Raw genomic sequence first — 27941 nt, 5'->3', positions numbered from 1 at the left:
AGATGCTTGGGATTGCTGGTTGGCTGAGGAGGTTGGCGGTGGGGCGGCGGGGGGGCCTGCCAGCCATAGGACAGACCCACCACCTGACCTCCCCTACATCTTGGCTTTCCTGGGTTCTCGGCTTTCTCCTCCTTCCTCAGAAACCATGATGCAGCCAGAGCTCTGGGCGTGCTGTCCCGCTTCTGAACCTGCATCTCTGGGACTAGTACTCAGCCCGCTCAGGTCTGCGTCCCGTCTACCCACGGTGCTGGGGACCCTGAGGGTGGCAAAGCCACTGTGTTCCCTCCTAGTGGGCGGATAAGGACTGGATCCCTGTGAATATCCACTGCCTGACCAGCCAGCTCTTGCCTACAGCCTGGTGCTGGGAAAACAGGCCTCACCCTCTTACAGAGCCCAGAAGGACACTGACCTCACTCCAAGAAGAAAGAGTGGGCAGATGTAAGGAAGAAGTCGAAGAGGGGTGGGCTGAGGGGGAACACTAGCCCCAGGTGACCAGAGAGATTTGTCCCTGGGAGCCTGGAGGGGCCGGGGCAGGTGGGATACCCTCAGGAACAGCAGGGCCAGGTCCTCAGAACTTTCCTTCTTGCCTCGGTCTGCCCCGATTTCATCAATTCTAAAACACCACTGACTGTAAGACACATAATTTTATGTACTTCCCTAAGAAAGAAAAAAAATATGCCACCAATTAAACTATGACACAGTGCTTTCTTATCATCTATTGCAAACCCATCTCCATTTCATGGATGTTAAAATGCGGAGGGAAAAAAAGTGTGACTTGGAATCAATGAAATATGGTAATTAAAGAAAAAAAAAATACAAAACAGTCACTGCTGTTTATCCAGGGCTCTCTGTGCACCAGGCTCTCTGCTGAGGGGCATACCAGCCGCACCTTGCTGCGTCTTCACAAAGCCTGGAAATCGAGACACCGCTCAGAGAGGCTAAGTAACGTCACAAGGTCACAGACAATCCTGTTAGCAGAGTATCTGACCGTGCTTATGTGCCAGCAAGATCCGCTTCCACATCTGTAGTAAGAACTCGGAGACCCACAGAGCTTGACAGACTTGTCAGAGGTCCTGCAGCCTGTGCGTGGCAGAGCGGCTGGGTTTGAGTGACCACTCTACCGTCCTGTTATCAGCTAGCAGGGGCGGAGCTCAAACCCCGCTCCAGCCACCCCCACACTGTGCTCCCAATCGCTAGCTAGCGGACATGGCCTCTTTTCAAGAGCAGAGGGTGGGTGCCAGAGCGGGTGGTTCTGCATCGGTGTCTCCCTACAGGACTCAGCCTCTCTCTGGCCTCCCAGTGCCCTGGAGGTTCCCCCCTTCCCCTCCCCCCCTCCAATGGGCACTTGCTTCCTCCACTGGCTGGCCAGCCGAGGGTGAGTCCCACCTCTCTGGCCTCCTTCGGATTCCTACCAGCCAGCGGAGCGAGTGGGGGCAGCAGGCAGGCAGAGATGAGGCAGAAACGGGAGAGCTAGAGCTGCTGCCGAAAACTCACAAATTGGTCCCAGAGAGAAATGGAGCCTCTTTTTTGCCCATCAGCTCACTTCCCCAACCATTACCAGGCAAGCAGCATGAGGGCCTTGGCTGGAGCAAAACTCAGGCACGGGCATGGGGAATGGCTTTGGGACAGCCGGAGCTCCCTTTTAGAAGTCAGCCTGGGCTCGGCCTCCCCAGGGAACTGGCCTGGAGTTGGGGAGACTTGCCCCCCTTCCGTACCCTCAGGTGGATGGGAGGGCCCAGGCCCACCTGATGCAAGGAGAAGGGGTGGGTGCTAGATGGGCCGAAGGGCCCAAAGTCTATCCCAAGAGCAGACGGCAGCTCCGGAGGATTGGGCATGGCCAAAGGTGGGGCTGACCCAGGGACTGTAAATTCAGGAGCTGGCCTTGTTCCAAGTTTTGGGCAGAGAACAACAGAGAGGGAGAATCAGAGGCCACAGGTGCGTCTATTTTGTCCCAGGCACTGGGCCAGGGGCTTTATATACACCATCTCCTCTCACCTGTTCAGCGGCACCAGTTGATAGGCAGAGGAGGTGAGCTGGTTAGTGGCTGTGAGGGGTGTGAACTGCACTTGGCAAACTGACTCCAGACCACTGTGGTCCTGTCCTTCTGGGGAAACTGAGGCATTCGACAAGTGAGCCAGGCAGGGCAAGATGAGCTCCCGGAGCTGGGGCACACAGCGGCACAGGAGAGCTTCAGGGACTACGGTGCTTCAGCTCCCTGATTCCCCCCAGCGCTGTTCAGCTGTGGTCCTATATGCCTCTGCAGGGTTGAGCGAGGTGTGGCAGCGTGGGGGTGGAGGCAGGGGGACATAGGCCTTGCCTTTGAGAACTGGGAGCCAAGCTGCATCCACTGGGCATCGGTGCTGCAGCCTGCATGCTTCTGCTGCTGGCCAGGGCAGAGCTGGCTGTCCAGCTAGAGGGGGTGTTCAGTCCTTTGCCTTGTGCCATGTGCCTCCCTCCTGAAGATGAGGGTGCTCCCAGCAGCAGGCAGGACCCGGGAGGCCCTGGGTGCTGTGTTTTCCCACTGAACTCTCCAGTCCTCCAGTGCTGGGCTCCCTGGCCGACCCAGCACCTACTGGGAGATGCAGTGTTCAGCTGGCAACAGAGCACAGCAGTGCTAGAGAAAGGAGCAGTGGTTCCTCGAGGCAGCGTGGTTTTCCGAGGCAGGGACTGAGAAAACCTGATGCCGGGGGGAGATGGCCTGCCAGCCGGGGGCCCGTGCACGACCACACTAGCCCCTGCCCACTTGCTGAAATCACCAGGCTGTGTCATGCTCCGCCCCTGCTGTCCTGCTGCCCGTTCCATCTGCTTCTACTCATTCTTCAGGGCCCAGGCTAAACATCACCTACTCCAGGAACCCTACTGGGATTTCTCCTGGCCATTTTCATTCCTGATGCACTCTGTATTTACCACAACAGAGCAGGCATCATCCATCCTGTTAATTATTTAATTGATCCTTTCCCCCTTTAGGGAACCCGGGAGAGCAACCCAGGGAGACAATGGACTTATCCATTCTTCTGTTCCCCTACACTAAGAAGGTACCAGGGACCTTCTCTGGGAGAGTCTTAAAAACCAGTACCCCATAGGCACTGGTATGATCTCACCCTGTTTTTTCCTTTTGTGGTTTTTATGACAAGGAAGTTGGCACCCCAAAGGCAGGGACCTTGTTCGCTTAGATCATCACTGTATCCCCAGTGCCTGGAATGGTCCTTTAGCACATAGTAGGTGTGCAACGACTGCTTGTATGGGATCAGTGAGTTGGAGAAGGGCCGCTCTGAGCTCTCAGTCACCCAGGGACAAAGATGTGGGCTTTATTCCCGCCCGCTCAGTATCTGGGCACTGCACTGGGCACTGGACGACACGTCCCCTGGAGGTCCTATGGTCCAGTTGGGGGACCAACACGGAAAGAGCGACAGGTAAACGCAAACTCCAGGTCAGACCAATCAGTGTGGTGTATGGGGAGGACATACCTGGGGGCACCTGGGTTTCAGGTGTGAGCTGCAGGGAAGTTACACTCTCTCTGAGCCTCAATTTCCTGATTAGTTATGTAGTGAGAATCCAACACTTAGGGATGTTGATTAAACAAGGTGAGGCTCATAAAGTATTTGGCCTAGTATCTGGTGCACGAGAAAGGATCAAGTGCTTTGTCACCATTAATGAGAAGCGCAATGTTAGGAGCGAAGGCATAAAGATGTGGCAGTTCTTGGGGCGTGCTGAGAAACTGATGTGCCAAACTACGCATTGCAGAGAGGGGTTTAGTGGGAGATGAGGTGGAAAGATAGATGGGGCCAGATTTATGAAGACATCGAAAATCAGAAAGAAAACTGGGGCCCTGAGCCTCAGGGCAGGAGGAAACCAGGGAGGGTGTGAGGCAGAGAGCCCTGGCACCATTGAGTTTGGGCTTTGAGGGCCACTGGGCAGATGAAAGGAGGGGAAACTGGGAAGAGAGAGGGCGGGGGAAGGGAGGGCCTGGGGAGGCTGGTGCCCTGGTGCAGGGCATGAGCTGGAAGGTGGCACTGAAGATGGCAGTGCCAGACGGACCCCAGAGTCATCTGGGGACTGAAGGGTGAGGAGGGGGTCGGGGTGGGAGGGGAAGACACCAACGTTTCTAGTCTGGACCACTGAAGGGCACTGATGCCCTTCCTGGAGGTAAGAAGCCAGGGAAAGAGCAGATTTGGGGAGAAGGTGCTGTGTTTTATTTCGGTGACATTGGGTTAGAGATACCATGGTGGACTTGAAGGCAGGTCACAGGACAGAGATCCTTGCCTTACAAAAGCCTGTTCCTCAACCACAGCCTGGAGGCTACCAGCCTCTCATCAAAAGTGACAGCATTCGGGACCGGTGCAGAGCACCCCTCTCCTGGGTGAGGACAACAGGCAGCCCACCTGGGCAGGGACAGGGTCTGCTCTGGAAGGGCCATTTACTTGATCTTTTTGGAAGACAGGAGTCCACTGTTTTATTCTCGTGGCCTAATTCCCTCTGCTTGGAAATACTTGAAGTTTGTTGTTGTTGCTGTTAATTATAACCTTTTAAGCATTGCCCTAAGAAAGAATTAGTTGGAAATGACTGAACCCGTACTGTAGAATGAGAACCACACAGTGTTTCCTAAATAGTTAAACATAAATCTAGGAGCGCTAAGCTCCAGATTTAAGGACTCTGTGGGCACTGATGTTAACTACCACGGGAGATCCTTTCTCAGATGAGGCTCGGAGGAGATTGTACCTTGGCTCTGAGCTAGATGCCCAATTTCATCACCTGTGTGCCGTTTGCAGTCTTAAGCTCCTGACTCAAACCAGAAGAGATCATAACTCCTGGATATGCAGAAGCTGTGTGGTTTTGGACTAATCCCTGACTTCTCTGAGCTTCCGCTTCCTCCTCTGAAAACAATGAGAATAATAGTAGAATCCCTGTCATGGGGTTTTTGTGAGGATTAAACGAGCTAATGAGTGGAGAAGGCGTAGAACACAGGCTCAGTAGCTATTAGTGATTCTCCTTCCTGTTAGTAAGTCCAACTCCTGAACTGCTTTTGGTCCCCCAGCTAATCCACACCAGATGGTTATGCAGAAAGTTCTGTCTTTGCATTTGTTCAAAGTGTGGAGTTTTGTGGATGGTGTCTTTAATCCTGTATTTTTAAAATTCAAGCTCCTTTCTTTCCCCACGAGTGCTGACAGTCCATGCAGATTTTAAGATTGCAACTTTGCTCCAGCTCTCGAATGCACCTGCTGTCCCGCCTGTTGGGACTGCCTTGGGCTTTCTGAGTCGTTGTGACCAGAGGGGATTCTACATCTTTCTGGCTCTTGGAAAGAAGTGCTCAGCTTTCTGATCCAGATGCACCTGTAAGCTTTCTTACTTTTTTGTGGCATCCCCTTCTGCCACCTGAGGCAGCAGCACTGGTTAAAAGCCACTGTCCATGTGTTATCCCTGTGGAGTTTTGTTGGCCAGTCATTTCATGCTTGCTTAGACTTGTATGTTTCACATACATTCAGTAATAGTTGAGAAGCGTTTGCTGAGTGCCTACTACGTAGCAGGCACTGTTTTAGGCACTGGAGAGATAGTGAGATATTGGCTCAGTGTGCTCAAAGAGCTGATGTTCTGGTGGTGGCATCCTATAAACTAGATGACAGATACTGGAGATCAATTTCTTTTATTTTAATGTTTTTATTTATTTTTGAGAGAGAGACAGCGCATGAGCAGGAGAGGGAGACACAAAATCTGAGCAGGCTCCAGACTCTGAGCTGTCAGGATAGACCCGGACACGGGGCTCAAACTCCTGAACCATGAGATCATGACCCGAGGCAAAGTCAGACACCTAACCCACTGAGCCACTCAGGTGCCCCTGGAGATCAGTTGCAACTTGCATTAAGATCTTTGGGGAAATAAACAAGGTGCTGCAGAGATAAAGGTCCCCCTTACTGTTTAGCTGCTGTATATCCGGTGCCTGACATACGGAGGGTGCTCTCTGAGTGTTGAATGAAGGGAGGGCGGAGTGGATGAACGGCTCTATCCGTCAAGTCAAGTTGGTGGAGGGCAAGGTCACTTGGAATTCCTTTGTATGAGCCTGGAATTTCTTTGCACAAGCCAAGAGCTTGTGAAGATGCAGGCAGCCTCATTTGCTAATGATCATAATTCAGACAATCTCCTATCTCAACCCCTTGGGGAGAGAGGCACGAAGAATTGGGTTGATGAATTGGCTCTATGTGCTTCCCTCCCTGCTGTGTCCCCGCCCAGGTGAGATGTGTGCTCACACACAGACACATGCTCATTACCTGGCAGGGTAGTCACACCTCCAAGCTCTGTTAAAACAACCAGTTGCTAGTGTCCCGGAAGCAGTCCGGTTAAAAAAAAAAAAAAAAAAATTGTCACACTGGGCCCCTGGTGTTAAGCAGACCGAACGCTTTCACTGTCATACTTTGTCATACTTTCTTCATTCTCTCTGTGTGTCTGTGGTGTTCAGGGCCAGGTATGTGGGGCAGACTGAGTTGTGAAGCGTCTAGCTCTGGATGTCAAATAGCTCACATCTCGGAGAGGGGGAATAAAGACCACTTTTGCCCAAAGCAGTGTAACGCAGCGATTCCCAAAGCATGTTTTCAGTGAGATGCTCTGCCAAGACAGGTTTCCACAGTTGTCAAGTAAGTTTGGGAAATGTTGCTTATGCTACCCCCGTCTCTGAGGCTGCACATGAGCAGAATAAATGCCCAGAGAAGTCCTGCAGAAAAGGAATCTTCTCCATCTCGTTTAACTTCTAGCTTCCCTGCGCACCAACTGCGATTTCCTGATTCACTGAAATAGCAGGGACATAATCTGCCCTCCAGCCAAGCCAGAAGTACCCATTCTCTACCCATAGCAGCACGGTGGTTGGAGTCAGAACCCAGACAGGGGGAGAGAGAGCGAAAGGAAGCCCAGGCTGGCACGCTCTCACAAGGTCCAGGCACCCTGGGGCTGCAGCTGCCCCACCCCCAACACAGATGAGCAGGGAGCCCCAAGAGGGACCTGAGGGGTGCCAGGGTAAAGCTGCTCTGTACCAACCAGTTCTAGGAGGCCAGCAAGACTTTGGGAGCCAGGAGCCCAGATGAAATCAGAGTCTCTGAGCAAGAAGTGGCTCTGAAATCGCTTTGACAGCATTTGTGTTGGGTTTTTTATTTTGGGGGTGTTGTGGGGGGAGGGCCTATAGGGTAGGTGGGTTGAGGGTGGACAACTTTATTGGATTCCAGCCAATGGCAGGTGAAGTATACTGGTATTTTCAGCATCTTAAGGTCCTACCTTGGAGAGCTCCTACCTGGACCTGGCAGAGGTGTAGCCAGGAGGCTGGCCTGGGAGAGCTCACCCCAGAGTCTGGGGCCACACGTGCGCACATGTGTGTGTGTGTGTCCCTTTGTGTGCGTCCGTGTGTGTGTGTGTGCATCCACGTGTATGTGCGTGTACATGGGAGTGTGTGTGTGCGTCCGTGTGTGTGTGAATGCCCATATGTGTGCGTCCGTGTGTGTGCGCCCGTATGCACGTGTGTGTGTGCATGCGTATGTGCACGTGTGAGTCTGTGTGTGCATTCGTGTGTGGGTGTGTGTGCATGCATCCATGTATGTGTGCATCCGTGTGTGCATGCATGCACATGTGTGTATGCATTCATGTATGTGTAGATGTGCACGTGTGTGCATCCGTGTGTGTGTGCACGTCCATGTGTGCATGTGTGTGTATGCGTCCATGTGTGTATGCATGCACGTGTGTGTGTCTATGTGTGTGTGCATGAGTATGTGCGCGTGAGTCTGTGTGTGCATCTGTGTGTGCATGTGTGTGCATGCATCCATGTATGTGTGCGTCCGTGTGTGCATGCATCCGTGTGTGCGTGCATGCACATGTGTGTGCATCTATGTATGTGTACATGTGAGCGTGTGTGCATCCATGTGTGTGTGCACGCTCGTGTGTGTGTGTGTATGCATCCATGTGTGTATGCATGCACATGTGTACGTCTATGTGTGTGTGCATGTGTATGTGCGCGTGTGAGTCTGTGTGTGCATCTGTGTGTGCGTGTGTGTGCATGCATCCATGTATGTGTGCGTCCGTGTGTGCGTGCATCCGTGTGTGCGTGCATGCACATGTGTGTGTGCATCTATGTATGTGTACATGTGAGCGTGTGTGCATCCGTGTGTGTGCACACGCTCATATGCGTGTGTGCACGTCCATGTGCGTGCATGCGTGTGTGTATGCGTCCACGTGTGTATGCATGCACGTGTGTGTGCGTCCGTGTGTGTGCATGCGTGTGTGTGTGTGTGTGTGTGTGTGTGTGTGTGTGTGTATAGTGGCTGTGGGCAATGTTCACTGTTGCAGCCTAATGAAAACAGCGTGCATTCTTGCCCCACCAGGCCCCTGTCACTCCTACAGCCATCGTCAGAGAAGAAACAAAACAAAATAGAGAAGTGGAAGTTGATTCTATAATTAGTGCAGTTTCTTCACTGTTCATTCAGGATCTCCAGAGATCAATTAGCTTGCTTTTAAGCTAAAAGGCATCTGAATAAGTATTTAACCTGCATAGCAATTGATATTTAAAACAGATGAGGATGGGAGTAATAATGCAGAACGGGCTGCTCCTTTCTCCTCCACTAATCTCCCGGCCTCTGCTCCTCCTGCCCCTCACCTCTGCCCACTCCACATCCAGAGCAGCCTTCAGTTGGGCCTCCTGGCATTCTCCGTGCAGGGCTGTGGGTGTGTAGGCCGGCGCTGAGGGGCCGCTGGAGGTGGGGCTGCCATTCATAGGCTGACACCACCGCGGAGCAGGTGGCCGGGGGTGGGGGTGCCCAGCCAGGGAGAGCCGGGTTCCCTCTCTGCTGCCACCAGCCATGCCTCCAGCCACAGGGCACCTGGCCATCCATGCAGGGGGCAGGGGCCTGGAAGGATGCGTCCTGAGAACACCTCAGCTGAAGCTTCCTCATCTAGTAGGAGCCAATCATTGCCAGGCTGGGGTGGGAGCAGCTGGGAAATTGTGGGACCCGGGTGGCCTCCTGGCTGAGCATCTTTTGGCAGGTGGTCTGAAGGATATTTGCATGTTTTCTGCTTTGTCACTGAACTGTATTAACATCCTGAACTAGAATTAGCTTTTTAAAATGAGCTCTGTGTGTGTGTGTGTGTGTGTGTGTGTGTGTGTGATGTGCATTGACAAATGCATTTATTTAACAAATGGGTCTTGATATCCTCTCTGTGATAGATATGTGCTGGGGACTGGGGGAGGGAAAGGGATGCCAGGATGACTGAGGTGTGTTCCCCTCCTTCCAGATGACCACAGCCTAACAAGGAGAGGGAGAGGAGCCTATGACGCATTGTAACACGTGTGAGCCTACCCACAGAGGATGAGTTCAGAGCTCAGGGAGGATGTCTTAGTAGGGGACCCCAAAATCAGGCCCTGCAACAAAGGTTCTCATGTGAGCAGTTTTATCTGGGAGGTGATCCCAGGCGTGTGGGACGAGGGGCACTGTGGACGACTGGCGCTTAGCCCTGCCGGGGCCCTTGGAGAAACTATAGAAGTGGGCCTCAGAATTGCACCCCCAAGGGGCAAGGGAACGAGTTCACTCATCTGCCCCATGTCTTCTGGGCAGAGGTTCTGCAGCATTCCTAACGCCCTGGCTCTTATGGCCTGCACTGGCCATGCCTGCACCATTACCAGAGGATATCCCGGATACAGAAAGCCCAGACCTCTGCCCAGAAAGCAGAGGAAGTGTCTACAGGTGGCCCTTGGGTGGGACAAGGGCATAGGGACAGTGTCTGCTCCGCAGGCTCAGAAGAGAAATGTGGGAGCCAGGTTTGGAGGGATGAAACGGAGGAAGAAGGGAAGGTGACCCAGGCGGAGGAAGAGCACACTGGAACGGACAGGTGCGGACAGACCGGCAGCCTCCGTGATGTGGACAGAGGACATGCTGTGTGGAGGGGCTGAGGCTGGGGGAGGTCGGACTGGGCCGGGATGCCAGCTAGGGGCCGGTCTTTGTGCTGTGGGCATGGGTGCTCGAGGGTGGGCTGTGTCACAGCTCAGCGCCTCCGGGAGGCAGGCCGGCCCCACCAGCCTCTCAAGGATTCTAGGTCTTTGTTCCTTTGGCTCCTCCGGCAAGGGCACTGTCTGCTCACCGCACCCCTCCGCAGCAGCCCCCTTCCCAGCCCTGTCCCCAGCAGCTCTAGCTCCTGTTCCTCTGCCTGATGACAGCCCATCGGTCATCAGGGTCTCTGGGCGGCACTGGAGCCTTCCAGCCATCCTCCCGACACGGTCGATTCTGCAATATTTGACTTGCGTGTCCCTGAGTTGTACAGACAAAGCTCCGCATATCACTGGATCAATTAAAACAACTGCCACCAGGCCCCGGAACTCAATCAGGAGCCCCTCCCCTGGGACCCTATGGGCCTCGCACATCCTGTTGTCCAATCTGTTGCTTCTCTGGATGCCTCTGTCTCAGCTAAGTGCTCCCCGGCTTCCTTGTCACCTCGTGAGAGTAACTTCCTGCCCCTCTCGAGGGCTTACGGCGTGCCTTTGATGATTTATGCCATTTAGGCCTCAGAATGGCTCTGTGTTACAAGTGCTGTTAATATCCCTGTTTTCAGAAGGTGAAACAGAGACCCAGAGGGGTGAGGGACCCACCCAGGGTCACACAGCCAGGAAGCGGTGGGGTCCGCTGAAACCCAGCTATCTGGCTGTAGCACCTACGCGCCTGACTGTACTTCCGTCCTCATCCAGACTCTGGGGGTGTCTTTGGCGCACTCTGTCCCAGACCCTGCCTCCCTCCGGCCCCTCCTCACTGACCAGTCCTCCCTTCCTGCCTGGGTCCCACCCGCCCTCGCACTCTCTCATGCCCACGGTGCCCGCCCCAGGCCAGTCTCCCTACCTGCTGCAGCCTGCCACACTCCCTCCACAGCTCAGCTCGAGCAGGTCAGATGCTGCCTCCTCCGTGAAGACCTCCATGGCACCCTTCTGAGCCTCACCAGCTCTCTGACCATTCTTATCACATGGAGAGTTTTTACCCATGTAGTGTTTTTTATGGGTGTTCCTCCTCTCACCCCTTGGAGGAACACCCTGGAGGGTTGGAAGGGTGTCCAGCCACGGGCTGACTCACACAGTGACCGGCACACAGCCGTGTTCCCACTTGTAGCCAATAAACTGCTTGAGGAACGAAAGAATGAATGAACGAATGAATGATCGAACAAATGAAAGGGGAGACACGCCTATTCCTTGCCCCCTCCCCCCTTGCCCACGACCTCAGAAAGCCCATCATTGGGCCTTTTATGCTGGGCACTGCTTGCCTATTGCAAACCACATATTAGGCCCAGCGGGGAAAGCCAGCCAACGTGTCCCCTGACTCCTCCTGCTGAGACAACAGCATAGAGAGGCCCAAAAGCAAGTTCAGAAGCGCTGTCAGGGTCCCCTAAGGGCTGGCCAAGGTACAGCAGAGAACAGAGCCTGGTTCTTCCAACCCACAGGCTGCACAGAGCCGCAGGGGCCCTGGCAGGGAGAAGAGAAAGCCCTGATCAGAACAGACAGGGAGGCGGGCCCCAGGAAGAGGCTGTTAGCAACAATCTCGCTGATCAGCGTCTCAATTAATCTCCACGACACCTTGGAAACTTCAGAAAAAGAACAAAGCACACTAGGAAAAAAAAAAAAGAGCAGACTCAGGCCCCGGAGGACAGACAGTGCCTGGGCCTGGTGCTGGGAACATGAGTGTCTCCTGGGACTCTGCTGCCAGACAGACGGGGGAGGCAAGCACAGGCTCTGCTGAGTCTCCCAGGCTCACCCCACTCAGGGCTGGGCTGCTTTTGCAAGGGCCAAATTCGGGAGCACAAAGTTGTTCAAGAGAAAGGAAAATCTCAACAGTTTCCAGACTAGCCCTAGACAGTCATGAGGTCATGGGCTTGACCAAAGGGACTCAGCCTTGTGCTATCGTTTGCCCTAAGACCTGTGCCTCAGGGTATTTCTAGGTCCATCTGACCAGAAAGAATATGTGTTAGGGGGGTGGGGGTGCCTCCAGGGCCCTTGCCCTTAATGTTATAAGGATGAGGCCTGGCAAGGAAGCCATGACAATCCTTGTTCCTGGTTTTTGAGGTCCCATTCAGCTTGACACAGGCCACCATAGCAGGCTCACCTGGGAGGCAGGGAAATTCCACCATTTGGGCACGTTTTCAGAGACAGAAAAAGCAATCTTAAAAATATGGGCATTTCTGGGACGCCTGGGCGGCTCAGTTGGTTGAACGTCTGGCTTCAGCTCAGGTCGTGATCTCACAGGTCTTGGGTTCAAGGCCTGCGCTGGGCTCTGTGTTGACAGCTCAGAGCCTGGAGCCTGCTTCCAATTCTGTCTCCCTGTCTCTTTGCCCCTCCCCCACTTGTTCTCTGTCTCTCTGATTCTCAAAAATAAATACACATTAAAACAACTTTTAATGTGGGCATTTTTGCTTAGGGTATCCAGAGTGTTTCTCAAAACACAATAGCACATTGTTGTAGAAGGAGCCAGAAGGAGGTTCATTCCAGTGGGCACAGCTCACTTCAATCCCCCCCTCCCTCACCCCTGGCCCTGACTTTCACTCCGCAGACGAGGGTAGATTTGAGCAGTGGTTTTTGTGCTGTGCTTGGTGGAACCTTGGGGGCTACAGAGCCTTCTCTAGAACCACGGCACCAAGTCTTTAAATGCCCAGATGATGGAAATAGGCTTGGGCAGCGGTGTGCTAGGAAGCACACTTTCCAGAAAAAAAAGTCCTAATTTGTAGCATCTGCTTATTTCCGTGGTGTAAATACTTTCACCATGGCTGATTTCAAGCTGCCAGCTCACTTACAAATTCTGAAAATTTCACAGTTGGCTCTAACAAGCTGGCTTTGGTTGTAGAAGAGAAGTTACTACACAGTAGTTAATAACAGCTGAATATAACCTGAACCTCCCTGGGCCTCAGTTTTCTCTTGTGTGAAATGGAACAGTAATAGCTTCTATCTAATGGGTTGTAGAGGTTCTTGTGAGTGCTAAATGGAGAGTGCGGAAGGCACTCAGCATCATCCCTGACACATTAGTTGTTGTTATTATTATTATTATTATTTTATTTTTTTTTTTTACCCAGTAGCTTTCCATTCAAGATCTTGTTTAAAGAAAATGTTCCAGTTCCAGCTGTGCTCCACCCCTGCTTACATCTTCTGGAACCCATCTCTCCTCTCTCTCTCTCTCTTTCTCTCTCTCACACACACACACACACACACACACACACACACCCCATTTTCTCAGCAGCCCTGGTGTCTCTGCTCCATTTTATTAAAGCAGAAAGCAGTGACAATTATTTTCATAATGAACTGGCTCTTCAAATTAATGCCAATTACACTATGCAATCATGATTAAGATTATGCATTAATCAACGGTGCCAACCTACTTATTAGCCTCTTTAAATAACGATCATGAGGAATGTATGGGAAGGGAGAAAATGGAGGGGAGCCAATTGAATGGGGGAACTGCATCTAAGTGGGGCAGGGTGCTCTTTCCAGAAGCCAAGACCCAAAGCAGCCTTTCTTCCATGGGGCGGAGCTTGAGTCAGGGCCCTACCCTATCAGACCCTGAGCTCCCAAAGCTCCCTGGTCTGTAGAAGCCCCCTGCACAAAAGGGAAAGGGGTCAAGAGGACCCAGTAGGGAGAGGGTAGAAGAACCCTTGATGGTTTATCAATTGACGAGGTTCGGTGCCCCCTTTCCCTTCCTTCAAAAGCATGGAAAGGTAAAGTGTGGTTGATACTTCTTCTGGAGTAATGTCACCCCCATCTTAGATCAGGTCTCCCAGATGCAGAGCCTGAGGCAGAGATTGGGATGCATGAGGTTGATAGAGGGGAAGAGAGCTCTTTAGGAAAATTCTGTAGGGGGATAGGCAAATCAGGGTAGAGAAGCAGACCGGGCTAGGCAAAGATACGGCCCCAGGTAAGATCTGGCCTTTGCCAGATGCAATATGGAGGTGCTCGGGCGGGGGCGGGGGGGCGGGCTCTTGCATACATGCATACAGTTATTCCCATCTTGAGGCAAGGGGACCACACTTTTGAGCCCCAGTGTTCATGAGTTATCAGTGGCTGCAGACTGTCCCCGGGGCCAAGATGAGTGGTGGAACCTCTTGGGCAAAGTGGCTCCCTTCAACTGAGAACAGTTCTCTAGAGAAAAGGGTACCCTATGAAGGGAAAATTCAAACCCGGGTCTGCTACATCCAGAACCTGCTCTCTCAACCTTTGTGTTGTACCCAGATACGTACTGCCTTGGTGTCCCGAGACATTCAACTTTAGGGATCACCTTGCCCTTACATGTTCAAGTAGAATGACGCCCATCCTTGCACCCCTGCTTGGGAGCAGGGGAGGGGCCGCCTCTTCCACGCCGTGTCTCTGAGGATCCTCCAGGGCTTCCAGTTTCTCCGAACCTCTCCTATTCCAACTTCTCTTCTCTCTCTCCCACCTTCTCTACTTCTTATCTTCTTTCTGCCCCATTCACCTTGTGCTGGGCGCTGCCCACCTTTCGTCACTTCCCCCAAAGAGCACAAGCTGGTGTCCACTTTCTGCGGGCAACTCTACTAAATGTCAGGGCTCCTGTAAGGAAGGGAGGTGACAGCACAGTGCAGGCTCACAGAAAACTAAGCACCGGGCATCACTGTACTACCACAACTCTTTCCTGCCGGGAAGGATTTCATACTGGTCTCCTCTGGTTTTGGCCATGAGTCATATTCTTTTCCTGTCTCCCTTTTTGGGTCCACATCATGCCTGTTCCCTTCCTCTTGGGCCCTTCTCCCATCCTCCTGGTTCAGAACTCAACCTTGCATCTTTCCTTTTCTTTGCCCGGCAATTTAGTACTATCACAGTGTTCTCTTCTCCATCCGGGCCCTGAAGTCCTTTTACCTCTAAGATAAAGGCTGCCCTTCCCTAGAAGAGGGGATGAACTACATACAGCCCACCAGCCAAATCCAGCCAGCTACCTGTTTTTGTAAATAAAGTTTTATTGAAACACACCTGCACCTGTTTGTTTACATACTGTCCATCACTTTCATGTTACAGTGGGAAAGTTGAGTAGACCATCGTGCCCACAAAACCAAAAATATTTACTATCTGGTCCTTTACAGAAAAAGTTTGCCACCCTCTGCCCTAAAACGTGGAAGTTTAAAATTCATTTTGTTTTTATAAATGGCATTGTTTGGGGGCACCTGGGAGGCTCAGTCAGTTAAGCGGCTGACTTCAGCTCAGGTCACGATCTTGCGGTTCGTGAGTTCGAGCCCCACGTCAGGCTCTGTCCTGACAGCTCAGAGCCTGGAGCCTCCTCGGATTCTGGGCCTCCCTCTCTCTCTGCCCTTCCTCCACTCACACTCTGTCTCTGTGTGTCTCTCAAAAATACATAAAATGTTAAAAAAATTAAAAAATAAATAAATGGCATTGTTTGTGTCTTCCTTTAAGAATTACCATGAGGGGCGCCTGGGTGGCTCAGTCAGTTGAGCGTCCGACTTGGGCTCAGGTCACGATCTTGCAGTTTGTGAGTTCGAGCACCGTGTCAGGCTCTGTGTTGACAGCTCAGAGCCTGGAGCCTGCCTCAGATTCTGTGTCTCCCTCTCTCTCTGCCCCTCCCCTGCTCATGCTCTGTCTTTCTCTGTCTCAAAAATAAATAGAACATTAAAAAAATAAAAAAATAAAGAATTACCATAAGCTAAATTCTCTCCATGTGACGTGCATTTAGTTACATCATTTTCTTCCTTGCCATGGTCAACCGTTGGTAGTATGTACCCATTTTCCAGATGGCTTTTATATCCAACAGCTAAGCACCACACAGGTGCTGGGTATTTTCTGCTTATTGTTGCCTAAGCACTCCTTGAGAAGCAGGAGCCTGGTGGCAACTTCTCTTGATGTCCTAGGACCCGGTGACAGGTTGGCATGTGGTAGAGGTTGGTGGTTGTTTATGGAACTGAATCGCATATCCCCAAGGCTGGGGTCTCAGTGCCTGAGATGTGTCACCACCCTTGTGAGATATCAACCTCTCTCCTTTCCTCCCCACCAGGATGTGAGAGGCCTGGAAGATGTGAAGCCCTAGGAAATGGCTCCTTGTCCCATGACCTTTGACCCTCATTTGGGATGGGATCTATAGTGACTGGACTTCTTCCCAGGCTCTCTTTGATACATTTTTTTTTTATTTTTACATGTTCAAATACAAAAAAAATGCATATTTATTGTGAATAACCTAGAAGAATCAAGATAATACAAAGAGCAAGGGAAACGTATCCATAAGCCCCTTCTGTCCAGAGATGTGCATCGATCAGATGTTGGTACAAATCTTTCCAGTCTTTTTTCTGTAAATATAGATAATGTGCTTTTACCTTGATAAATAGATTTCAAACTGTAATATAATTTTGTTGCTTTGGTGGGGTGGGGGGCGAAGAATGAGCATTTTCTATAACATTAAGTATTCCTTAAGAGCATTCTTTTAAAGCTTTTTCCTTATTACCAAAGCTCTTGCTTGGTGCAGAGGACTTGGGGAAAAAAAGCACTAAGCAAAAGCAATCCATTATCTTTTTACTTTCTAGAAAGAACCTCTGTTAACATTTTCGTGTATGCCCTTCTGGTATGTCCTTTTTGATTTTAATTGGAGTTGCATTAAATTTATAAATTAATTTGAAGAGAACTGACATCTTTACAATATTGAGCCTTCTCTTCCAGGAGAAAGTTATGCCTCTCCATTTATTCCAGTTTTTTATGTCCCCCAGTAAAGTTTTGTGGTTTCCTTGGTATAAGAATTGCACATTTATTGTAAAGTATTTTATTTTCTTATTGTTGCCTTTGTGAATAGGGTCTCTCTTTTTCCTTATAATTCCTCACGGTTTATTGCTGATATATAGGAAGGCTATATGTTGTCTCTATTTGTACGCTGGCTCCTTGATGAGCTGTTTAATTTCTACTAGGTTTCCGTCTGAGTCTCGTGAGTTTTTACGAGAACAGTAATAAGCATCTGCAGACACCATCCGGCCCCAATGATCAGCAACTCCTCACCTTTATGCCCCATTTGTATCCTTTTCACACACACTCACCCTTCCCCTTTTGTTTTGCAGCAAATGCTGGGCACCATATCATGCCATCCTATACCCTGACTCTTTATTTTTTATTTTTTATTTTTAGTGTTTTATTTATTCTTGAGAGAGAGAGACAGAGCACAAGCAGGGGAGGGGCAGAGAGAGAGGGAGACACAGAATCCGAAGGGGGCTCCAGGCTCGGAGCTGTCAGCACAGCTCGAACTCACAAACCGCGATACCATGACCTGAGTCGAAGTTGGACGCTTAACCGACTGAGCCACCACCCAGGCACCCCTGACTCTTTTTTTTTTTTTTTTAATGTTTATTTATTTATTTTGAGAGAGCGCAAGCGAGCAAGAGCAGGGGTTGAGAGAGAGAATCCCAAGCAGTCTCCACGCTCTGCATGGAGCCCTATGTGGGGCTTGATCTCACGACGGTGAGATCATGACCTGAGTTGAAATCAAGAGTCAGATGTTTAGCCAGCTGAACTGCTCAGGCGCCCCTACCCTGACTCTTAATGCCTGCAAGTTGTTCTGCCATATGGCTGGCTTTTAATATATTGAGTAATTTCCTACTTTGGGACATTAAATTGTTTCTATTTTTTTCAATATCATAGTCAAGAAGATCCTTGTACATAAATGTGTTTATGTGTCTCTAACTTACTCTAAATTTATATCCCTAGAAATGCTGACTCCCCAGCATTAAATTAAAATCCCTAGAATTACCAGATCATATGGTATTTTGATCATTTATTTTCCTTTAAACACATACACACAGTCACATGATGGCTTTTCTGATTAGAAATATAACACATGTTCACTGTAGAACTTTTGGAAAGTACAGAAAAACACAAAGAAGGGAATTAAAGTCACCCATAATCCTGTCACTCAGAGAGAACCCCTCTTGACGGTTTGGGGTACAGTTCTTCTCGTCTTGTTTTATGCGTGCGCCCAGCCCATTTATGCACACCCACACACACTCACGTGCATACACACTACATGTTACAAATCGTAAGCCTGCTGGAGGCCTGAGGCAGGGGTGCAGGTTTATTTATCCACTTTTTAAAATACTTGCTTTATTTTTTTTAATATAATTTATTGTCAAACTGGCTTACATACAACACCCGGTCACATCCCAGCAGGTGCCCTCCTCAATGCCCATCCCCCATTTTCCCCTCTCCCCCGCCCCCATCAACCCTCAGTTTGTTCTCTGTATTTAAGAGTCTCTTGTGCTTTGCCTCCCTCCCTCTCTGTAACGATTTTTTTCCCCTTCGCTTCCCCCCTGGACTTCTGTTAAGTTTCTCAAGACCCACGTATGAGTGAAAACATACGATATCTGTCTTTTTCTGACTGACTTATTTCACTCAGCATAATACCTTCCAGTTCCATCCACGTTGCTGCAAATGGCTTGATTTCATTCTTTTTCATTGTTAAGTAGTATTCCATTGTGTATATAAACCACATCTTCTTTATCTGTTCATCCGTTGATGGACGTTTAGGCTCGTTCCATAATTTGGCTGTTGTGGAAAGCCCTGCTTTAAACATTGGGGTACATGTGCCCCTATGCATCAACACTCCTGTTTCCCTCAGGTAAATTCCTAGCGGTGCTATTGCTGGGTCATAGGTAGTTCTGTTTTTAATTTTTTGAGGAACCTCCATATTGTTTTCCAGAGTGGTTGCACCAGTTTGCATTCCCACCAACAGTGCAAGAGGGTTCCCGCTTCTCCACATCCTCACCAATATGTATAGTTTCCGGATATGTTCATTTTAGACATTCTGACCGGTGTGAGGTGGTATCTCAGTGTGGCTTTGATTTGTATTTTCCTGATGATGAATGACATTAAGCATCTTTTCATAAAATACTCACGTAAACAATTTTTTTAATTTTATTTATTTTTGAAAGAGACAGAGTGCGAGCAGGAAAGGGGCAGAGAGAGGGAGACACAGAATCGGAAGCAGGCTCCAGGCCCTGAGCTACCAGCACGGAGCCCGACTCGGGGCTTGAACTCACAAACCGTGAGATCGTACCATGAACTGAAGTTGGATGCTTAACCAACTGAGCCATCCGGCACCCCTTAAAATACTCACTTAAAACATTTTTTTTCAGGAGCTCCTGGCTGGCTCAGTCGGTTAAGCTCAGGCTTCGACTTCAGGTCAGGTCATGATCCCACAGCTCATGTGTTCGAGCCCCGGGTTGGGATCTGTGCTGCCAGCTCAGAGTCTGGAGACTGCTTCGGGTTCTGTGTCTCTGTCTCTCTGCCCCTCCCCCAAAGTGCGCGCACACGCTCTCTCTCTTTCTCTCTCAAAATAAATAAACATTAAGAAAAACTTAAAAAAAAAATTTCAAAATGATGGAAATAACCCAAATAAAGAAACTGTGGCACATCTGTAGAAAGTAATATTATTTAACGGCCAAAAGGAATGAGGTACTGAGACACGCTACAACATGGGTAAGGCTCAAAAATATATTAAGTGAAAGAAGCCAGACACAGAAGACCACCTATTTCTTCTTTCATTTATAGGATTCCATTTATAGGAAATGTCCAGAAAAGAGGAATCTCTAGAGACAGAGAGTAAATTAGTGCTTGCCTGCGGCTGGGGGCGGAAACTATGATTGACTGTAAATGGGCACAAGGAATCTTACTGGGGTGACGGGAATGTTCAGGATTGTGACAGTAGCCACCCAAGTCAGTACATTCACCACAAGTCACCATGCACTTAAAACAAGGCGCATGTTGTGGAATTTCTCAACGTAAATCATACCTTGATAGTTGATTCCTTAAAAGAGTGAAGAAAGAAAACATAAAAACTTCATTTGGAAAATAAAGAAAAGCACGAAGAACAACATAGAAATCTACCTCATGGGACCGTTCACCTGTGCGGTTTTGAAAACATCTCCTATTTTTATGTCAGTAGTAGAAATTCCTCATCTTCCTTCCATTCCTTCCTTCCTTCCGTTCTTCCTCTACTGACATGGAATCACACTGCACCTTACAACCTTTGCGTTTCACTTAAAACTACGTTGTGGGAGGTTCCAAATCATTAAATTTTTGCCATGACATGGAAATATACAGCTTACTGTGGTTTATTGACTCTGTCCCTGGTGTTGGACGTCTCAAGACCCCCTGCCCCACGCATGATTGGTGTGTCCACCATTGCTGTCAGAGTCAATTCCTAGAAACCGAAGAAATTGAGTCAAAACGTATTGAGTCAAAGACCTGAGCATTTTTAAGGCTTTTGATATTTTCTGGTAGCCACCGGGAAGGCAGGGTGTACCAGTTCTCACTTCCACCAAAAGTTAGGCAGGCGTCTGTTTCTAAACACACTCAGCAAAGCTGGGTGTTATAATTTGTTTTGTGTTTGCCCACGGGATGGACAAAACATGGTATCTCACTGATGGTTGAAATGGAGTTTATTTGATGTTTAGAGAGGATACACATTTCTTAATACGTTAACAGCTCCTTTGTATTATTTAAAATTTTTTTTTCAATGTTTATTTATTTTTGAGAGAGGCAGAGAGACAGAGCATGAGTGGGGGAGGGGCAGAGAGAGAGAGAGGGAGGCACAGAATCTGAAGCAGGCTTCAGGCTCTGAGCTGTCAGCACAGAGCCCAACGCAGGGCTCGAACTCACAGACCACAAGATCATGACCTGAGCTGAAGTCAGATGCTCAACCGACTGAACCACCCAGGTGCCCCGTGTCATTAGGGAACTATCCTTTGCACATTTTTCTATTGGAGTATTTGGGCTTTTTTCATTAAGTGTTTTTTTTTTTTAATAAGATCATCAACTTTTATACAGCCAAGTAAGTTACAAATATTTTTCCAAGTTCGATGTTTGCCATTTAATTTTGTTTATGGTAGTTTTGATAGATTATTATTTGATATATATTATTTCTGTAGAGTTATTCATGTTTCTCCTATGGTTTCTGACTTTACTGTAATTCCTGGAAAGGCCTCCTCCACCTCAATATTGTGTAACATTCACCTATATTTTCTTTTTTGGTACTTTTATACTGTCTTCTTTCCTCCTTCCTTCCCTGACTTTCTTGCTATTTAATCTCCAATCCACTTGGAACTTATTTTGATATATGGCTTAAGATTGGAATCTAACTTAAATTTCTCCCAAATAATGGAATAATTGTCTCAGCACAATTAATGAATAATTTATATTTTACCTACTGATTGGAAATGGCCACCTTTGTCGTGTCTTAAATACTCATCTCTACTTAAATCTCTCTCTGGGGGCTTTTTATCTCATTCCGTTGATCTGTCTGTATTTTCATATGCCATTAGGACATGTTTTTAATTATTTTGGCTTTTATGATCCATTTTAAATCTGGCAGTATAGATCACCTCTCTTCTCTTCAGGCTGTTACCTCCCGGTTAGTCTTCCAGATGCATTTGACAGTCATCTTGTCAAGTAAAAGAAGAACCCTTCTATGATTCTGATAGGAGTTGCATTAAATTAACTGAAAAATTAATTTGGAATAAACTGACACCGCCATTCTTGGGCCTAACTATCCTGGAACAGAACATGCCTTGTCATTTAAACTTACTGTTATATCTCCCTACTGTAGTGTTGTTGTCATTTTTAATGCTGAAATTGCATACTTCTTATTTGCTCTATTACTAGTTATTTAATGTTTTTGTCAATGTTATAAAGGAGATCTTTTGCAATTAGGTTTTCTTACTGATTGTTGGTGATATAGAGAAATGGTGTTAATTTATGCTAACTGATCATCTAACTCGACCCTCCTACTAGTTCTTAACTAGTGTTTGTTTTGGGGGATTAAGGGGTTGTAGGAAGTCATTTATAACATTTGCAAGCTTTTTTTTTTCTTTCCAAGACGTGTGCCTCTAAATTCTTTTTCTTATTTTGTTGGTTAATGGTGTGGCGTGGATCTTTATCCCTCCTTTATTTCTCTAATGGGAATGTCTCTAGTGTTCGCCATTAGTGTGATATTGAAGGCAGATTTGAGCTAAAGATGTTTCAAGGCGGTGACTTTTCTGGTGCTAGTTTATGAAGCGTTCTTAACAGCAGTGTCTATTGGATTTTATCAAATGCCTTTCTGCATCTTGTGAGTTGATCATGTGTTCTTTTTTTTCCTTTGAACTATTGATGTAATGGAATGATATTCATAGATTTCTTTATGTTGAACCACCCTTTCTTTATATTGACTATAACTCTACCTGGTCATGTTATCCTTGTCACATTCTAATAGATTCTACTGGCAAGCACTCTGTTGAAAATTTTCATAGCGGTATTAATAAGTTGGTCATTTTATTTGGCTCTGTTTGCCAGTCCCTGGCTGAGTGAAATGAACTAGGAGAATTTTCCTATTTCTTACGCTCTGGCACAATTTCTACGTATAGGAATTATCTAGGATATTGTTGAACATTTTTTTAGGGGAAAATCTTGCCCATAAAACCTTCTGAGCCAAACATCTTTGTTAGCATGCCCCTCCTTCCCCAGCACACATGATTTTACCTCTCTCTCGCAGGAGGAATCTTTGAGTATGCAGATGGCCCCAACGCCCAGGTCATGAATGCTGAGGAGCATGCCTTTCGATTTTCTGCCAACATCATCAACAGGAATAGGACTCTGCTGCCCAACACAACCTTGACCTATGATATCCAGAGGATTCACTTTCACGACAGCTTCGAGGCCACCAAAAAGGGTGAGTATTGTCTTCCAGGTTTGGGGATAAAGGAGGAGCCTGTTTGCTATCCAGGGTCCTGAAAATAGGCCAGAGCTCTTGGTGGGCTTGAAGCTTAGAGTCTATTCTGTCTGGGTTGGGGTCCTGCCTCATTCCCAGCTCAGCTTAGGCTGTGTCATCCCCCAGGTGTCCATCAGGAATTTCCAGGCCACTGTCAGGTGCCATGAGGGAATGAGGGGCCATGGGAGCAGGGGGAGGATGAGGAATGGGGGTCTGAGATGGGACTGGAGAGGTCGCATCAGATCCCCAACATCTTTGAACCGAAGCTGGCATTTTCAAACTTGTTTTTTTTTAATTGAAATCTTATCCAGATAACAATACTTAAAATACCTATAAAACAAATAATGTATAAGTTCAAATATGCAACATTTCCTTGCCATAAAAAGACCTACTGAAAACAATGAAGTTGCTTCTATGGCTACAATGATTTCACCCCAGAGGCTGTGGGTAACACTTTAAGTTTGACATTCCATACATTTCCATGCTTTATTTTAGCTTCACAGTAACAAGAAAATTATAAGTCATAAAAATAGGTCTTAGTAAATCCAATCAGCTTTCCCCACACCTGAGTTTTAAGAAACAAAATAAATGTTGGGTTGCAGCCTTCCTTATTAGTGACACACTCACAATAAGTTCCTGTAACTGCACAGAAATGACTGGAGAACTTTATTCCAACATTCTCAGGTGAAAAAAAAACAAAAAACAAAAACAAGGCAACTTGCCAATACCTGAATGAGCTCACAGTTCCCAGTGCGTCGTATAGCACATTTGAGTATACACATACGCTTTTCTTGTTACTGTTTTAAAAATATAGTTTATACACACACACTCACACACATGTATTTAACTGAAATGAACTTAGAGGCTCAAACAACTCTAGAAATAGCTTCCGTATATCCCTAGATGTCCACGGAACTCTATTTATAAAATCTCAGGCCTAAGGAATCTCACTCCCAGGAAAGACAAGGTCATCCTTCCTATAATTTGTCATCATAGCCCTTTGCTTTTCTTCTTCAAGGCCCTTATCACAATTTGTAGCTAAATGATGGTGTGTGTTTGATGTGTTTCCCCTTCTCTCCAACACTACTGAAAGGAAGGCTCTCTCTTGGTAGCTGATGTAGCCCTGGCACCTAAAAGACTGGTGTGTAGTGTAAGTGCTCAATGAAATAATTATTGAGTGAATAGATGAATGAATGATGTGAGAATGGAGCGTGGAAGTCTGAGCATCGTTACCCAGGCCCGCTGTCAGCTAAGCTTAGGGACAGCATCATTCATGTATCTTGGGAAGATCTCCTTGGTCTTCCTAAGGGGTTACCAATAGCTAATCATGGTCTCCTGGGCTCCCAGGTATAAATCTGCCAAGGTGCTTCCTGATGCTGGTTCTGTTTTCCAAAGCCCCATCGTGGGTAGACATCTTAACACAGAAAGGCAGTGTAGCGTGAGCTTGGAGCCAGAGTGCCTAGCCTTACACCTTGTCCACGCTGATACTAGTTGTGACCTTGAACAAAATACCCTGTGCCTCAGTTTTCTCATCTGCAAAGTGGACACGCTTCTGTGAAGCGCCTAGAACAGTGTCTAGCATGACTTTGCTCTTATTACATTGGCTGTCTTGCTCTCTACCCACCGAGTCGTCAGGTTAAGGGGCCTCACATCTACAGGCACTTTCTCCTCTCCTGGGTCCTGTCCCGCCTCCCTGCTCCTCCGTGCCTTGTGAGCTGAAGGGCCCAGGGTTCCTGACATTGAGCACGATTCCCTGACATTTTTGAGACCGCTGCCTTGAGTCTCAGAGCCAACTTGCAGACAGACTAGAGCATCCCCATGCTGTTAGTCTCGAAGAGTGGTTCTTTGCCCATCACCCTTCTCCCTGTGCTGGTATGCCCCCCTCCCTACCTGCGTCCTCCCAGCTCTCTATCCGCGTGCCCTGTGGCCAACGCCGTGCAGTCAGATATCCACCTCCCTACTGAGAGTTCCTGCTGGCATCCTCTGCCTGGCCTCGTCCAGCTAGAAAGTAACTGAACTCAACCAAAACTCCTCAGTGAAAAGGTGAGGACATAGAACAAACGCCTGGAATCAGAACAGAGTTTCACGTGGGCACAATGACCCCAAAGGGCTAGGCTGGGTATTCTGTTCGTTTTTTTTTTCCTAAAAATCACTAAAATAATATGACAGCTCTTTAGCAGCACACTTGTGAGTCAGCATAGGGACCTTCCCCAGCCAGCACTGAGCTCAGGGCAGAACTCCAGAGCCTTCTGAGGCACTTCCTCCAGCAGGAACTTAGAGTCCCAAACTATGTGGAACTGCCAAGTGGTGGGTGACTAGGCCTGAGACAGAACCACCCAGCTCTGGAAGTCCAGTCAGACCGATCCAAGTGACCAAAGCCACACACACACACACACACACACACACACACACCATCCCCCACCACATGCCTTGTTGGCTTAAAAGCCTGAATGGCGTGTCCTGTTTTTCTTCCCCCAAATCATCAGAGCCCAAGGGGGGGTCTGTCCAGTCTAGCCCAAATGTGACCTTCCAGCCACTCTTGTGCCATACGCTCTCTCGGCCTCTGGGTTCCAGCCCTACCTGCCATCCTCCGGGTGCCATGCTTCCTCCCACCTCACGGATTTTGCACATGCTGTTCTCTTTGCTTGTAATGCCCTTCCCCTGTCCCACCTCTGCCCTGCCATTTGTCTAGGTCCTCGGGGGAGCCTTCCCCAAGTCCCCAAACCAGGTCAAGTCTTCACCTCATAAAACTCTGGACTTTTCTTTCACAACCTTGATCCATGGATATGCGTGTGTGTGTGTGTGTAATTATGTGACCATTGTCCATATCTTCTGCTAGATTACCCACCTTTTTGTCTTTTCACTACTGTGCTAAAGAACCATTGTTCTGACGGCTGGTGCCATACATCGTTTTGCCTGTTTTTGAACTCCACGTAAATAGAACACCAGTGTGTCCTTTCAGCGTGTATAATATACCTGTGAGATTCATCTAGGATGTTGAATATAGCAGGAGTCTCTTCTTCATTGTTGTATAGTGTCCCATTATATGAACACACCACAATTTTGAAAACTCAATTTATTGTCGGACATTCGAGTTACTTCCATTTGGGCCCACAGGGTAGCGCTGCCCTGATCGTTCTGGTAGCTGTCTTGTGGCACGCAAGTGTGCACATTGTCTGGTGGGTAGACACCCAGGAGTTAGAAGTACGAGGTCACAGGATGCCATATGGTCAGCGAGACAGCTTTCCAAGTTACAGCACCCACCCCTTGGGCATCCGATGGCAGTGGCAATCGCTCCACGTCGTCACAAACACTACGGGTGAAGTCAGTTTTGTTTCTGGTGGTTCATGTGATGGATATCTCATTAGAGTTGTACGTTGTATTTCCCTGGCGACCGGAGATGTTGAGCATCTTTTCATATGCTAATAGGGCATCTGAAGTTTCTCTTTCCCGGAGTGATTTTTGAGGCTTTCAACCACTTTTAAAATGGAGTCGCTTGTCATTTTCTTATTGGCTTGTAGGAGTCTTTTACGTAGGGCGGGCAGGAGTCCTTTGTGGAACTTAACGCACCCCGTAGAGGTGCCACAAGCGAGCTTGCCTTTTTACTGTCTCTTGAGGAACAAAGTTCTTAATTTGAAGAAGTCTGATTTATCCATATTTTCCATTACACCTAATGGCTTTGGGTTCTATATGTGCCTGTCCTAAAGTTATGAAGGTTTTCTCCCGTGCTCTAGAAGCTCTGTTGTTTTGTCTTTCAGAGTTGGCTCTATGATCTGTCTTACATCGATTTTCTGTGCACGGTGAGAGGTAGGAGCTGAGGTTTATTTTTTCGACGCAGTGTTGGTGAGAGTGAAAACTGGTGGAGCCTCTCAGGGGAGCTGTTTGGAAGTGTTCCTGGCCACTTTATTGATAATAGCCAAACGTGGGAAATAAAGGTCCATCGACGGGAGAATGGACAGATTGGGGTATAGTTATACAAAGGAATTTGAACGAGCAATAAAAAAAAAAAAAAAGAAAGAAAACATTTCTTCCTACACAAAACATCACGGATGAGCCTCGCAGATATAACGTTGAGTGAATGAACAGTGGTCCCCTCTGGGGGAGGGAGGAGTATGAAGTGTGTGTTCTGGAAAAGGGAAGAGATAACCTTCTTAGGTGTTGGAAATGTTTTATATTTTGATCCAGGCAGTAGTTACATGAGTGCAGTTACATGTAAAATTTCATAGGAGTCTGTGCCTTGACTCTACACTTTGCTGTATTGTGTTATATCTCAATAAATTTTTTTTAAATTTTTTAACGTTTATTTATTATTGAGAGACAGAGAGACACAGAGTGTGAGTGCGGAGGGTCAGAGAGAGAGGGAGACAAAGCATCCAAAACAGTCTCCAGGCTCCGAGCTGTCGGCACAGAGCCCGACGCGGGGCTCGAGCTCACAAACTGCGAGATCGTGACCTGAGCCGAAGTCGGTCGCTTAACCAACTGAGCCACCCAGGCACCCCTCAATAAAAACATTTTTGAAGAGGACCCTCTCTGCCATCACTTTCCCTTAATGCCCCTCCGATAATGTACCTAAGATAGACCCCTGCTGTGGTTGGAACCACCCGTGTCTGACCCTGAGGGCATTTCTGTGGTTGGACCGTGCTCCCCTTTAGTCACTCTCCATTCCTCAGGGAACCCCTGATTTCCGTGATCTTTATTTTTTCTTTTGATCTTTGGTTTTCAAAAAGGTAGTCCTCAGGAGCATCGTTAGGACTCTTCTGGGGGATGGCCTTGGGCTTCATTCTAACTCACCCATTGGTAATGATAAACTCTGCCATCACAGCTGGATCCAGCCACCTTGGGCCCCGCGGGGTGAGCGGGCGCAGAGGCTCGGAGCCTGGCATTGTGTGCCCGCCAGCTCTGTTTGAATTAGTCCTTCCCTCCACATGAGGCCCAAGAGGCCTTTTCCCCATTAAGAGGGACTTTCACGTATTGTCTTTATTTTTAAATGTTTTGTGGAAAATTAAAAGATGAGTGACTGCCAAACGGTGCCCGAGCCAGCAGCCCAGAGAGCGCCTGTGTTTTCTTCCAAGCCTGACCGGAGCGGGCCTGGAATCGACCCAGCACTCCCCAGGCTCCTCTGCCGTCACTTATTCTCTGGGCTGCTCAATTCCTTTTAAGACACAAATTGATTGGGATAATTTGTGCTATAACTACAATTGCCATGGAAAGAGGGGG

The 27941-nt window shown here is 48.3% G+C and overlaps 1 protein-coding gene across 2 annotated transcripts in view; it reads left to right on the top strand.

The window, feature by feature from the left end:
* Positions 1–27941, top strand: part of GRIK3 (glutamate ionotropic receptor kainate type subunit 3) — a 222667-nt gene that overhangs the window by 114993 nt on the left and 79733 nt on the right. For both annotated transcript variants that reach the window (XM_042951591.1, XM_042951592.1), the window contains exon 2: positions 22509–22685. In XM_042951591.1, the coding sequence (XP_042807525.1) occupies positions 22509–22685 (177 nt within the window). The remainder of the gene's footprint in view (positions 1–22508; positions 22686–27941) is intronic.

Source organism: Panthera leo, chromosome C1, assembly GCF_018350215.1.
Source record: "Panthera leo isolate Ple1 chromosome C1, P.leo_Ple1_pat1.1, whole genome shotgun sequence".
In the NCBI taxonomy this organism is placed as follows: Eukaryota; Metazoa; Chordata; class Mammalia; order Carnivora; family Felidae; genus Panthera; species Panthera leo.
The sequence above is the reverse complement of the archived record's forward strand: the minus strand, read 5'-3'. Positions and strand labels throughout refer to the sequence as shown.